Source organism: Hydra vulgaris, chromosome 14, assembly GCF_038396675.1.
Source record: "Hydra vulgaris chromosome 14, alternate assembly HydraT2T_AEP".
Lineage (NCBI taxonomy): Eukaryota > Metazoa > Cnidaria > Hydrozoa > Anthoathecata > Hydridae > Hydra > Hydra vulgaris.
Genome location: NC_088933.1, coordinates 39,005,722 through 39,021,952, shown reverse-complemented (window position 1 = coordinate 39,021,952; position 16,231 = coordinate 39,005,722). Strand labels below are relative to the sequence as shown.

At 24.9% G+C, this 16,231-nt stretch overlaps 1 protein-coding gene across 1 annotated transcript; it reads right to left on the bottom strand.

Moving 5' to 3' along the window:
- Positions 1-483: 483 nt before the first annotated feature.
- On the bottom strand, positions 484-15,127 carry LOC100207605 (dipeptidyl peptidase 1). The gene is made up of 6 exons (XM_065817177.1): positions 14,814-15,127; positions 12,428-12,594; positions 7,161-7,377; positions 6,720-6,967; positions 1,629-1,901; positions 484-840 (listed from the first exon to the last, which is right to left on the bottom strand). The coding sequence occupies exons 1-6, from the start codon at positions 15,062-15,064 to the stop codon at positions 620-622; spliced, it is 1,377 nt and encodes a 458-aa protein (XP_065673249.1). The 5' UTR covers positions 15,065-15,127; the 3' UTR covers positions 484-619.
- Positions 15,128-16,231: the final 1,104 nt, after the last annotated feature.

The window sequence follows — 16,231 nt, the reverse complement described above, 5'->3', positions numbered from 1 at the left end:
GAAAAAATATAAACGGAATTTTTATCAAAACATTTAATCTAAAGAAATCAGAAATACTTTTAAATATTTTTCAAAATATATAATATAGCTTAAATCTTTTTATGTAATAAATATATAATGTAGCTAAAAGAAATTTAAAGTGGAGGGGTCACAACAACTTTTTAATCAACAGGTAATGTTATTTATTTTGTATTTTATTTTAAAAATGTGTAAGTACAGTTTTTTAATAAAATATAATACACAATCTATTGTTATAAACATTTTAAAAATATTCAACAGTGGTTTTTAAAAAAAAAGCTTAAAAAGTTTAATATAACAATTAGTTTAACTTTTATTTATAACTTATATTTTTTAACTTTTATTTTATACTTTATATTTTAAACAAAGTTCAATAATTAATAATATTTATACAAAGTTTAATTTATAAAAAAAATAGTGATTTTCTATAACATAAAAATTAAAATATATAAAAACTCACTCATATAAAATAGAAATTTCATTCATATAAAATAAAGTAGAAAAAACAATTAAAATTTGGTTCTACAAAATAAAATAAAAAATTATTCAAAGTTTTTTGCATTAAAAAGTCGTGTTGTCATTAAAAAAACATTAAAAAGTTTCATTTTTTTAAATTTAAAAGATGAGGCACAGCATATACTACTAAGCTCTCAATAGCAATTTCATCTGTTCCTCGCCGAATGCGAAAGTATCCTTTCTCACCCCATTCTTCACCCCAAGAATTTTTTACAATCCAATATTTTTGGCCATTTTCTTCACCATAACCAACAACAACCACAACATGATTTGTTATTTCGAAGGGGTTGAATTTATAATCTACCTCTACAAATAATGAAAATTAAAAATCTTAAAACAATTTTTAAAAAGAAATTTGCCAGTTTAACTTTTTATATTTTTTTGCCTCTTATGTTGGGTGTCCGCACTTTTTAAAGGTCTTGAGAAACCTCAAGACCTTTAAAAATCTTAGGGTCTCAAACCAAATTAAAATCTGAACAAGCATCACATTACAAGTCAAACTTAAAACCATCAAAAAATATTTTACATACTTAACATAAAGTTATAAATTAATTATAGAGTTTATGACTTATATGAGTTAAAAACAGTTTGTAGAGCTATCTCTCTTTAATTTGAATGCAATTTTAGATTTATACCTGCATAACAATTATCTAAAAAACTTTTTTCTCTTTTCAATATACAAGCAAGCCACATATCATTTACACAAAAAAACACTGTATATTTTTAATTAAAAGCATTTTAGATTAAAATATTTTCTCAAAAATATCTAAATTGTTTATAAGAAAATATGATATAGCACTAAAATAGTGGTAGAGCTTTACTTTAGTATAAATGCAGGGCACTTTCATTTTTGTAAGCACAAGGAGCATAGTAAAAACAATGCCACATCTCAAGTTGTAGGCTTAACCTAATTCTCTACACAGCAACATTTTTTATCAATATTAGGGTCACCTCTTTACCTTATTAGGTAAAAATATTAGGTTAACTCTTTACCTGTAGATCTTTAGTGGAACCATAGTGATCATAGGTAGGTAAATAAATTAAAAAAGTTTTTAAATATAGTTATCCTTAAACAGTATAAGTAAACTTCATACCTGTATGGTGGTATATACCACTCCTATAAAACTGTAAATCAGAATAAACTTCAATGTTCACAGCTAACGGACCGATTTTATTTAAAGCAACTCTCATCAGCACTTCATTACACCCTCCATAGAATCCTCCAACATAACCAAATGAAGAAACATAAGTTCGCTCAACTTTTGGTGGAGCATTGCATTTTGAATCATTACCTGTATATGGATATTGAGACTCCTCAATAACACCAAAGTCTTGTGCATATTTACCTGCTACCAAATATGGAAATCCTATTTAAAAAAAAGTTTGTTTAAATATAAAACATAATAGTCTGACCAAACGAAGCTTGATTTTGACCAAGGTTAGTTTAAATTACAGCAATACTTGGAACTAGAGAAAATTTATGTTAATAAATTATAATTTTCTGGTTTTTATTTTAAAATTAAATTTTAGGTAAGTAATAATTTATTAATTATGATTTATAACAGACTTAAAATTATAACATAGTTACAACAATCAAATGGTTTTCAAAAATACGTATTATTAATCATAAAAATAAACTGTTAATTAAAGAGGCTTTTAAAGAAATAACAAAATGAGTTAATACTAACATTTTATTTATCTAATTACAGCCTAAGTTTTGAAAGTATTGGGTATAAGTTAATACAGATTTGATTTTAATTGGAATTGATTGCTTTGATCGATAGATAAATTAACAAAAAAAATAAAACTGTTAACCAATTTTAAATAACCAATAATTAATAAATAATAGAAGAAAAAATTTAAGAATTATTGGCTAGGTATTATCTAACTAATAATAAAAATATCATTTATTGCATAATTTTAAATAAGAAAATTCTCATATGAAAACTAGCATTTTTTTTCATTTAAAATAAAGAAATATTAAAAAATAGAAATATTAAAAAAATAGAAAAATTAAAAATGTTGAAATATTAAAAAAATAAATTATGCACACACATAAAACATTGTTTCTAAAATGAACAAATTTTTTATTTTAGAAACAAACCCTCTCAAATCTTCTAATTGGCAAATTTGAGTGAATATACTAACTTAATAAACAAAATAGCTCATACTTTTTATTATGCATAATTAAAACTAATAATGCAATGTTGCTTGACATTGTGCTGCATCTTGAGTTAAAAAACTGCTAAGTCTAGTAATACTAAAATATGATTACTTGGTAATGCTATTTTTAGTGCAGCAAATATGCTATTTAATTTTTGGCTGCATAGTGATGGTCTCTTAATTAGTCTATTTGTTGAAAAGTTTTTTTAATAAAACCATCCACTGGAAGAGTTACTGGAACTATATCATGTTTTTTGTTGACTTTTTGCCACTGATTAAAGATGATTTCTTCCATGCTGTGTTTATCAAACAAAGTAGTAAAATACTCTTTTAGTGTGTTGGTAGTATCTAGTAGCATCTAGGCAGTTATCTCAATTGTCCAGTATATCTGATATTTTTAGTGCCAATAGTTTTGCATTCTGGCGGTACTCAAACATAGTATGTATTTGTGAGTATGATAATGAATGTGAATATGATATTGAATGTGAGTATGATACCTGAAGTACTTTGAATAGGAATTATTTGTTGAGCTAATATCATTAAATATCATTAAAAATATATATTGCTTAGATTTTGTTTTTTGTCACAGCATTTAAATGTGTGTGTTTAGTAGTGTGTTTGTGCATAAAGGCACTTCATGCATCAGACATAAAATCAGACACACCGTGTAAGGAGGAATCTTCAAATAAAATTTTGTCTAGGTTCTGGGCAATAATGCGCATGTTAAAAGTAAATAAATGGGGGAGAGAAAGGGGGGAAGACTAGGGCTATTTAGGAATATTATACTTATTTATTTATATATATTTAGAGCTATTTAAGAAAGCAAACTACTTTTTTTAAATCTTTATTTTTAAGAAAATATAAAAATCAAGGATGTTTTGAGTTGTGAAGTTTAAGTTTTGAGTTGTAAAAGTATGAACACTATATTGTACAAAATTTGATAGAAAAATAAAGTGGTTTGGCTACACATTGAATGGTGTGACTATCAAAATAACTTATGTCTAGTTTCAATTCAAATATAAAATCAAAAACTCTCCAGGTTAAATACTAAAAATCTGAAAAATTCTTTCCTGAAAAATATCTCAAAAATATCCATGTATTTTAAATTATTGTTCTTTCTAGTAATTCAACCTATAATATTGACTTTTTAAATTTTATTTCAATTTTTAGCCTAAGCCTTATTTCCACTTTTAGTCTAGCTGAATCATAATTCTAATAAGTCAATAACTTACTTATAGTCAATAATATACTTATATTATTATATAACAATAACTTACTTATAGCTTAGATCCTTTACTTACAGCTAAGATTCTTATCTTATATAACTAAAATGCTATACAGATCCTTATTTTAGTTCCTAAAGTTTAGATATTTCAACTTTTTTACTTTTGATATTTTTACTTTATTTTATACACATTAGAACAAAGACTTTTTATGAATGTAACAAAAAGTAAAGATCAGTCTAGAATATAAAATTATAAATATCTACAACATCAAATTTAGTTTCATAAAGAAATTAAAGTTTAATGTTGGCTTGATTTTTCTTAATAGTGTATTTAATCCTATATTTCTCATGTATCACATTTTTCATCGATAACTATTTTAAAAGTTTTTAAAGCAGAAGAGTACATAAATATCAAAGTAAAATTTATTAGATTATATATTTTTTTAATGTTTTTATATAGAAGGATATTTAATAACAATAAGTTCTCTTATATTTTGTTTACAAAATTAAACTTTTAATTTCTATAGTTTTATCTGTATTAGCTGAAGACGGTAGAGATGTTTCTAATGACAGTAGAGATGTTTATGACGGTAGGGATGTTTTTAATGATGGTGGGGATGTTTTTAATGACAGTAGGGATGTTTTTAATGATGGTAGGGCTGTTTTTAATGACGGTAGGGATATTTTTAATGACAGTAGGGATGTTTTTAATGATGGTAGGGATGTTTTTAATGACAGTAGGGATATTTTTAACAATGGTAGGGTTATCTTTTCTTTTTAACTACAAAGATTATGTATTACAAACATGCTTTTTTTAATTTTTAACATTGTTATTTTATTACTATAGTTCTACTTAGGTGTTCTACCAACTGCCATTAGTTTACTTTGTCTACTGTTAAAATACAGTTTTAATTTAGTAAACTTTTATTATTTGAAATTTGTTGACCATTAGCTAATAGTTTAAAAAAAAGCTTAACTAGTCCCACTTGACTTTATCATTTGGTTATCTTTTTATTTTTGGTTACCTTTTGGTTACAAAGTTTGTTTGCACTGTTAATTATTATACTTTTGCTAATTTGCATAATAGTTTATTGTCTTTGCAATATGTGTCTTCAAGATTTTCACTATTTTTAAAACATCTCTAGAAATTAATGTAATATTCCATAATAATGTGTTATTTTATTTAAAGAGAATTTGGAAAATCTGGTCCATTAATAAATGATATAAATGTTGAATTTACTATAAATACTTGGGTTTTCGTGCATTTATTTAGGAAGTTCTTCAATGTGTTTATAATCTTTTTGATACCACAGTCAATAATGACCTGTATTACAAGTCCTATGAGCTTTTTCAACAGATTTTATTTGCCTATGGCTTTATATAATTATATAAATCTTTACAAAATTTTTATATAAATCCTTTACAATCAAAACTTTGCGTTCTTAATCTGCTTAATCAGTTTTAAGATGAAAAATGTTTTTTTGTGAATAAAATTTCTTTGTTTCTCACAAAAAAATTTGTGAGAAACAAAGATTCAAGTTTCCAAGAATTGTTTATCAAAAAATATATGCCATTGCGCTGTCACTTGCCTCAAGACAAAAAAGTTCAACATACACTTTACGAATATTTTTGATGCAGTGTTATAAGTTATAACATGTTTACAAGGAGTATAACTTTTTGTAAAAAATAAGGAAGAAAAACTGAGACAAAAAAACTAATTTTTTAAAATTTAAATAACTTTAATCAAAATTCTTTCTTAATTATAAGGAAATTTCTGTTTTTATATTTTTGATATTGCAAAATCTGTTATTTATATAAAGCTGATGTAACTATTATAAAATATTATTTTTTGCAAAATAAAACTTATAAATATAAGCAAAAACATTGCAAGAGCTATATTGCTTCATGGTCAATTCAAGCAATAAAATTAATAATAGAGTTTAAAAATCTTAAATAACAATTTTTTTATAAAATGACTGTTATTTTTTAAATTTTTATAGAATTTCGCTCCTTTTGTGACCCAACATGACATACTTTTAAAAAACTTTTTTTTTAATAATATTAGGGACACGGTAAGTGCTTAAGGGTTTTGTGCTCCCCCTAAACCCAATAAAATTTTGAAAAAATTAATGATTTTTTATCAGTCCCAAGATGCTTGTTAATTCTAGTTGTTAAATGTCTGGAAGTTTCTCCAATAACTGGCATTACAGCCAGCACAAGAAAATTTGAAAACAACATGAGATTTATATTATTTCTATTGTATATATATATATATATATATATATATATATATATATATATATATATATATATATATACATATATATACACATATATATATATCAACCCGAGCTGATTTTGCTGACCTCTTTTAGAGCATCAGGTCAGCAAAAAAAAATTTGATACAAAGGTCCTACCATAAACCAAAGAAACAAGGTCTGCAATTTTTTGACGATTTGTTTTATGTATATATATTTATAATTATAATATGTTTTACTTGTTTCTACTAATTTTTATATATATATATATATATATATATATATATATATATATATATATATATATATATATATATATATATATATATATATATAATGCATGTATACAATAGATAACAAAAGCTTATTCTAAAACTTATAAAATTAATGAACATAAATTAATAACAACAAACATAAGGTTTATTATTTAGTAAAACTTTTGGTTGTTTATCTTATAGATCTTATTTATGATATTTATTAATATTGGTTGTTACTAATGATCAATATCTATGTTAAAAACAAAAGAAAATCAAACTTACCACCCTCACAGCCTTGAGAATATTGTGAACATGAAACAATATTTTGAGTAGAAAATACTGGTTTTAATGTGTTATTAGATAATATTCTTACACCAGCTTCTAATAAAGCCATAGATGCAAAAGCATAGCAGCTTCCGCAATTACCTTGATCTCTAATTGGTGAAATATAGTTTACACCATCTTTATTTCTCCAGTCTAAACTAACAGGTAATTTTTCAGACATAAGCTTCATTTCATCAGTTAATTCTCTAAATGATAAAAATTTATCAAAAAATAAACAAAACTCTTTTAAAATCTTTGTCATAAGTTAAAAAGTTAAACTCAAAATAAAAATAAAACTTAAAAGTTATACTTAAAATAAGTTAAGCTAATAAGTTAAATTCTTTCAAAATCTTTATCATCTAATTAATTTTTATTAATTCAAATTTTATTAATTTAAACCTTGGTTTTATACGAGGAAGTTGTCTTAAGCTTCCTCTTCTCCAGTTTACCATATTTGAAAGTATTGAATGGTCATAAACAGAAGCTTTCCATGAAGACTGGACACTGTTTATTTGGTTTACATAATTTTTAACTTTCCATAATGGTTGCTTTTGTAGGACAGAAACAGGTGGAACTTCTGAAATTTTCAACTTTGTTTCACCATTAAGTTTTTTACCTTGAACCAAAACTTTAAATTGTTAACATATGTAATACATGGTAAAATTAAGTATTTATTACAAAAATCAAACATCAAATATTATAAAAAATAAATTAAAAAGTATATATTATAAAAATTTATTAGAACTATAAAACCCTGGTAATCAAATTAACTACAAATAGTTTTAACTATATAACAAAATGCCTTGATCAGTTTAAAGTTATTTCTTTTTAATAAACTGTTGATTTTATTTTTTAATAAATAGGATGCAATCATATTTATTCAATAAAAAGGCTTTAAAAGTCATAACTCAAAAACACAAGTCTTGATAAATAAGTTCACTAAATAATAAGTCCAGATCTCAGATTTGAGCGGTACTACAGGCCTTGTCAAAGCATTACGCAGCTTGCAATTTACATACACATTATTTTACGTACACCTAAAGCGATTTCAGTTAAGTAACTTAGTAATTTTTTAATATTTAAATTAGTTGAAAGATGTCTTTCAGGAGGTAAGATAAAAGAAGTAATTAATGTTATAAAATGCACTTGAACATTTGAAGCATTTTTTAACTAAAACAAGGCCTGCACTAAGAACTCAGATCTGAGCGGTACTCAGATCTTAGATCTGAGCAGTTCTCAGGTCTTAGACTTGAGCGGTTCTGTTTTATATGTATTGTATAGCGGTACTGTATGTATATGTATTTGATCTCAGATCAAATATCTAGATAACTAGTTTTCAGCAAATATCAAAAAAATATATTTAAACAAATATTGCAGGAAGTTAGGGTCATCTTAAAAAAAAATTAATCTAGTTTTTTTCCTCTTACATCAACAAAACCTTAAAACTCTTTGTGGCCTTGGGGAGGCAAATTAAAGTAAAAAAAAAATAAATAGATATATCATAGGCTATACTTGAACACATATAGATAACAATGTTTAAATAAGTTAATTCTAAGTGTAACAATAGAACAACACAAAATAAAATTATTCTAAAAACAACATTATGGTAATAAAAGTATATGTACAATCAGCTGTTAAATTAAAGCTTGTAAACATCATCTTTAGAATAAACAATACTGTCTGTAAACAAAGTCAAAAAAAGCAATTTCTCAAAAAAATTCTAAGTAATTCAAAAAAAATTCTTTGTAATGTATAATTAAAATTATTAAAATATAATAAAATATAAAAGCTAAACTAAATATAAAAGTATAATATAAAAATATAATATAAAAGTATAATATAATACAGGGATGCGGAGTCCCAAAAGGACTCCGGCTTTATATCTCTACTTTTTCCAAGTCTGTAGTGTCCAGAGGCTCTAAACATGTTTGTTGACTTATGATCTGCTATAAGAAAAAAATTCATGAGATTTAATGACTTGAAACTTATTGTTTTTAAGCCCGGAGTCCTGGAGTCCTTGCCGCTATTATATCTACAGACTCAGGTTCAAAAAATGATTGTTCCTCTAACCTAAAAGTCTTAATTTTTTTCCTATCAGTAGTCCATATACTTATTTATATTTTTAGAGCTCCTGGATACCAAAAACTAGGATGACGTAATCTTTTTGTGACTTTCAAATCGGGAGTCCTTTTTGGGACTCGGCATCCCTGATATAATATAATATAAAAGTATAAACATTTAATATAATAATAAATATTATAATATAAATATAAAGTATAAATATTATAATATAAAAGTATAAATATATAAAAGAAAAATATAATATAAAAGTATAATATAAAAATATAAAAGTTAAATACTTAGTAAAACATGATAAAAGCAATGCATAAAGTTTAGCTTATTTATTATTTAACTATTATAATAATGCTTGATAAAAATAATAAAATGCCATCGGTTGGAAAATCGGTAAATTGATAAAAAAAAAGGCTGATGTGATACCTGATGTGATAATCAGTACATCACTACCATCTACTAAAATTCATTCTTGTGTTAATCGTCATTCAATTAAGTCTCATATTTTTTCTGTGACTGTTCCTAAGTGATCCAAAATCTCTTATTCACCTAGTTTTTTTCCTCGAACATCAATATACATATTTTGTGATTATTAGAGTTCGCAGACAAAGAAAAAATAAAGGCAGTATGATACGGTTTCTCATTTTGTATTTAGTTCATATGATTAAATAGAGTTGTTTGTTGTTTGTTTTATGTTTAATTTACATTTAGTTATGTTTTTACTCTTTCACTACCGCAAGCCTCTGGTAGTGGCTTTCAAGAATGCTTCATTCAAACTTTTTATATTGAGAGAACTAAAAAAAAATCTTTTAATTTTTTTTAATGTTTAATTAAAGTTATTTTAATTGTTTTTTTATTTGTTTATGTATTCTTTTTTTGATTGATGCATAAAAATAGATAAATAAATGAAAAATAATCATTTAAATATTTTTATTCAGACAAAAAAAAAATAAAAAAAGATTTATTTATTATTCTCCTAATATAAGAAAAATCAGTCAGAACCTTGTCAAACCAACACGACGATTTGTTAAGCTTTCTATTGATATATAGTTTGACATACATTTATATAGAGATTTACTATTCAAATTTTAATTAATTGTCAATGTTATGCCATTCAAATTTTATTCAAAAAAATGTGCGGTCGCTACAAAAAGATTTTTGTTCTACTGGTAGTGAACGAGTTAATGCAATTCTTCATTTTTATATTTATATTATAACTTTTTTTTGTATATTCTAGTATAAATATTTGTTTTAACTTTAATTTAGTTTGATTTGTATGGTTATTAGTAAAATAATTTGTTTAATATTTATTTTCTAGTTAGTTCAGTTAATATGTTTTATTCAACTCACTTGTTTTTTATTCAGTTTATACTTTAAATTGATTTATACGCTTTAGTAAAATTTCTTCTTTTAATATCTAGTTTATATTTTTTAACTTTTATAAATTTAATTTTTAATTGTATCAGAAACATTTTTTTTGGGATTTAGTAAAAAATTATACAATTAACATGATTTGGCAAAAAAATAATACAATATCTTGAAAGAAATAATTTATACGATGAGGTCATATGCCGAAACTGTTATGAATTAAACATGCATGGAATAAATTATCAAGTCTGCAGATTGCAGCTAACATTATACAGGCTCCAAGAACCAAAAAAAAAATGGAGACGGCAAGCTTTGACTAAAACATGAATTTTAAAATTAATGGTGTGCATTCATTATTTAGTTTTAATCAAAAAAATTCAGCTTAAATATTTTTTTTAAACATTTTCTTTAATATGAACACAAACTGTCTCTGCACTTGGGGATCCCTTTAAAGCGATATCAAAACTAAACATTTTCTATAAATACGCAAGTTGTTTTTAGGTTTTTTTAGGAAAAAAATTCTATTTGAACAAAAGAATTATAGTCTTCTAAAATTCCTTTATTCAAATTATTTTGCGATTGAATTTGAAATTAAAAAAAATTTGTAAAATTTAAAAGAATTTTAATGCTCAATAATTATAAATTTAATTGCAGTGGCATAGCAAGGATCATTCCTGAAAGTTAAACAAATATCTAGTTACAATAACAAATTCAGATTTAAAACATAGTGCAAGTGAGGAAGAAAGTTTTATTTAAATCATAAATGTTTTGAATAGTTAATTATTTTTTGTTTCTTGAAAATAGTTTTAAAGAAGAAACATTCTATTGCAAACATTAAACCAGTATTATTGCAAACGTTAAACCAAAAATGAAATTATAAAAAACTTAAATTAAAAAAAATAAATTATTTTACTTCTGTTCAAAGAAATCTTTTTCCATAAAAATAATTCAAGCATTTACTTAAATCTAAAGAAATATAATCCGATTTATTAAATCAAATTTTTTTTTTTCATATTTTATTCCAAAACTATTTAAATGAAAAAATTAATTATACTTAAATTTACTTTGTTTTATTTTAAACACATTTTATGTTATTAATGCTATATAAAACAGCATTAAAACATCTTAATGTGTTTTATCGTCAGCATGAACATATTAAATAGTTTTCTATAACTAATATTGCAATGCTATATAATTGTTGCATTTTTACGTTTACTTTTTTAATTAAATTTTTAATCTAATTAAATTTAATTAAGATTTTTTTTCTTTCTGTTAATCAATTAATTAAATTTTTAAATACATTTTTAATATTTGTTATTTTCATTTTAAAAAACTATTACTTTTTAGTAATTAATTCAATTCTAAAATTATCATATCATGTTATCAAACTTCCTTTTATATTCAAATAAACTATTAACATTAGCAGGTAATTTGAACATTAGTTATATGCGAGTTTCCATTTAAAAAATGTATTGATTCTATTTAAAATTATTATTTTAAGAGTAAAACAAATTCATTAATTTTCAAATTTTTGAGCACCAAGTCCTCAAAACTAAAAACCACCCAAATCAAATGGGTCAAATACTTGATTGGCCAACTATATTCCTCAAAAAACTGACTATAACTTGAAAATCTTCTTTGTTTTTATTTTGTGGGAGGGAAGGGGGAGGGGTATAACACACACCTGTAGAATAGAGGTGTTAAAAAAAAACTTTTTTCAAAATACGAATACACAAGAAGCCAAATTTAGGGCAAATATAAAAAAAACACAATTACAAAAAAAAAGATCCAAAAATATTGACATTTACCTTGTGCTCAAGCTGCAAATTACCCCAAAAATACCACAAATAAATTTTTTTTTCCTAATGTATTCATAATGGTACAAATTTTTTTGGGTTTTTTTGCCGCTTGAGCGCAAGGTAAATGTCAATATTTGCCCTAAATTCGCATTTTGAGAAAAAAAAAATTTTTGAACACCCTCTACTGTAGAATTGCGTCTGTTCTTATGTGACAACAACAATTAAAATTGTTGTTATCACATATATCAACATACATAGTTGATATATGTGTAGGGTTGCCAGACAACCGACTATTATGGAGGAGAATACAGCGCGAAACCTGTAAGAAAATTTTTTTGTGTGTTTTTTGTGGTAAAAGCCGGACATCGGGCAACCCTATATATGTGCAAAAAGTAAAACAAAACATCGTTTAATAGAAAAAATTACCTCTGTAACATCCCCAGTTTTTAGGAGGAAATGTTGGATGATCAGGTACTATATCATGAACCCAACCATTAAAAGTTTCACTACATTTGCTGGCCCATTGTGTTGGTGAAACTTGAAAGCTATATTGAAATGCAAAATATCGACGACCATTTATAATAACTTCGAATCTAAAAAAACAGTAAACCAAAATGTTTTAAACAAATGTTATAAAATATAAAAAAATACTAAAATTGTATACATGCATACAATGTAATAATATAAATATAATTTTAAAAAAAGGTTAACATCCATTTTTTTACACTTGTGTGATTTAAACAGGCTTTTATAACAGCATTTTTTTATTTAAATATGAATAAAAGGAAAAGTTAAAGCAACTTCTTTCTATTATTAAGCTGTTATGTATGTCAGGACTGACATACATAACAGAGTTTTTTTGTGATACATTAGGAAGATTACCACCAGATATGCAAGCAACTCCACAATTAAATTGGGGGTTTATATAAGAGTTTTTTTCTATGCAAATTGCCTTACATATTAGGGATAGGTTGGCCAGACATTTTTTTTGACAATTGGTGACAAGAGGGAGGGGGAGCTCAAAAAAAGTTTATGGCAACAATGTATTTTTTTTTAAATAAATTTAATTACTTAAAAAAGGAGGGGAAAAAAGGATGTTTTTTATGAGGTAAAAATTACCAAAAAATTGTTGACATAGTTAATGGACAGCTCCTAAAGAGCCTCATCATCATCATCAGCCTCAACATAATTTAATGCTATGACGAGGATATATAATATAATATTAATATATACATAACTTAATAATATAATTTTATATAAAATATTATAATAAAATATATATAATAATATATATATATATTAGGGGAAGACATTTGACCATGGGGAACATTCGACCTTTTCAAATATTTCCCAGTATGATTAAAATAAAAGTGCTTAAAATTTTTATGTACGTTTTGTCTGTTAATAAGCTATCGCGGGATGTAAGTATCAATCCGTCTTTATTAGTATTAGTACTTATATAGAAGAAAATCTAATTATTGATAAAAGGTAATTTTTTTATGTTTTAAATAATCCGCAGAGAATCTCTTTTCCAATTTTAATCTCATAAACTTTTGTGTTGTTTGTTATTTAATGATATCTTGAGTTAAAAACCATTGTTTTTAGTTAACTTCGAAAAATTCAAACCTTGTTTGTTTATATATAACACATTGTGGGGTACATTCAATCTACATAGCTGGGGAACATTCGACCGGTGCTTGAAAATACCACAATAATTTATTTCTCTTATCTTTTAGATGCCTCAAAAATATGTAACAAAAACAGATCGAAATAAAAGATATGAAAATGTGGTAAAGGAAACAATTATTAGTATTTTCAATAATTCACTGTCTGAACGAGAAGCCACAAAAAGATTTCATGCCCAGATATATCATAAATAGAACCCTAATGGGAGAAACAAGTGAAAGTCTAGGGCTAATAGGTACACCATTACAAAATAATTTACCAACCTTATCTACCAATGAAACACATTCTTCCTGCAACTACTAGAATAACTCTAACAACTAAAAACTGATTCCAGAACATGTGTGGCCCTTCCCTAAGGCTCCTCAAAGACAAAACAAATAAAGAGGAAACCAAGTTAATGATATATGTTGACACTCCTGAAAAGAAAAAGATTGAGAAACTTCATTTAGAAAAAATTTAAAAAAAGAGGAAGAGTTATCAACCTGAAAAAAAAAAACGCTTTTAAAGACTGTGACTCCAAAGACGGAAAGAATGGCATCTTTATTTTATTTCAATATAATTTCACAGATCTTGTTGTAAAATAGCTATTACTATTTGTTTTTATATGTTTTGTGAAAAGTTTTTATTTGTACAATAAAACATTTAAAATTAAGAAAGCATATAGATTTATCATTTTATTAATGATATGGTCGAAAGTACCCCTCTTGGTGGTTGAAACTACCTCAGCAGTGGGGTGTATTCAACCACTTTGAGGCTCACTTTTAAAACAGTGGTAGATTTACCAAAAATCAATATTTTATATACATTATCTTTTTAATTTGTTTGTTTAACCCATTCTTGTAATGCTAAAAAAAATTTAATTGTTTTTGGCAAAAAATCATTTGTAAATTAAAAAAACCCAGCTAAGTGGTCGAATGTTCCCCGTCTTCCCCTACAATTTTTTATACAAAAACTTAAAAAAAAACTATATCAACCAATATTTGACCATACCAATGTCTTAAGAAATTATTTAGAAATCACATTATTATATTTATAAATCACAATTATAAAAAATACTATTATACTAATTTAAAAATTAAAATCATTAATTACATAAACCTGTTTTGACAAAAAAACTTTATCGTACCCTTGATTATAAATCATAGTCCAGGTACCTACATTCCCATGTTCATCAACAACATAATTAGGAAACAAAAGTTCAACTTTAAGTTTTGATGCAACATCAAATGATTGACTGCAGTTAATTTTATTTGAATATTGTTTTTGACTAGTCAATAATATCCATGATCCAACAGTATCTTCATATGAACAGTTTGTAGGCAAATCACAAGACACTCCCACAAAACATAACAAAAACCATTTTAACATGCTTGTCATTTTTTTTCTTATATAATATAATTGTAGAAACTATTATAAAACATTCTTAAACAACCATTATCTATGTGTGTGTGTGTGTGTGTGTGTGTGTGTGTGTGTGTGTGTGTGTGTGTGTGTGTGTGTGTATATATATATATATATGTATATATATACATATATATATATATATATATATATATATATATATATATATATATATATATATATATATATATATATATATATATATATACATATATATGTGTATATATAACAAACTATTTAATTATAATTATTTACTACAAAACAAAATATAATAATGATTAATAATAATTATACAATAATGTAATAATAAAAGAAACAAAACAATTAGTTGCTTAAACACTAATTTAAAATAAAATCTGAGTTTTCCGGGTTTTCTTGGAGTTTTTCAAAAACCTCACTATTTTCCAGATTTTCAGACTTCTAGTGGCGTTGACTATATTTGAAACAGTGATGTGAGTCCAAAAGGACTCCGGCTTTATATCTCTATTTTTTCCTGGTCTCTATGTCCAGAAGCTCTGAACATGTTAGTTGACTTATGATCTGCTACAGGAAAAAAATTCATGAGATTTATTGACTTGGAACTTATTGCTTCCAAGTCCTTGCTGCCATTATACTTAAGGACTCCTAAACGTCCTAACTTTTTTCTATTAGTAGTTTATAAGCTTTTTTTAGAGCTCCTGGATACCAAAACTAGGAAAAAGTAATCTTTTTGTGACTTCTAAATCCAGAGTTCTTTTTGGGATTATTAGGCATTCTACCACTAAATCTTAATTTTAATTGGGTTCTACACTGCAATTTGGTAAAACTTATTGGATTGGTGCACAACAATAAACGTGAGCAAATACTTTAAACTTTTACAATATTTCTCAGAAAAGTATTTTAAATAAAAAAATTGAATCATTAGTAAAAAAAAAAAAGTCAATAAAAACAAGATATTTCTATTTAAAATTGAAAAACAGGATTTAAATTTTATCAGAATACCAAGTTTTAGAAATAGTGTTATAAACCTATTAAAACAATTGTTTTTTAAAAGCACAGCATAATAAATTGCTGGTAGGGGTATTCCATTGGAAAGTAGGACAGGTATATAACCATTTATCTCAGCGCTGACATCAAATGGGTTTTTGAGATATTTTTACTTTA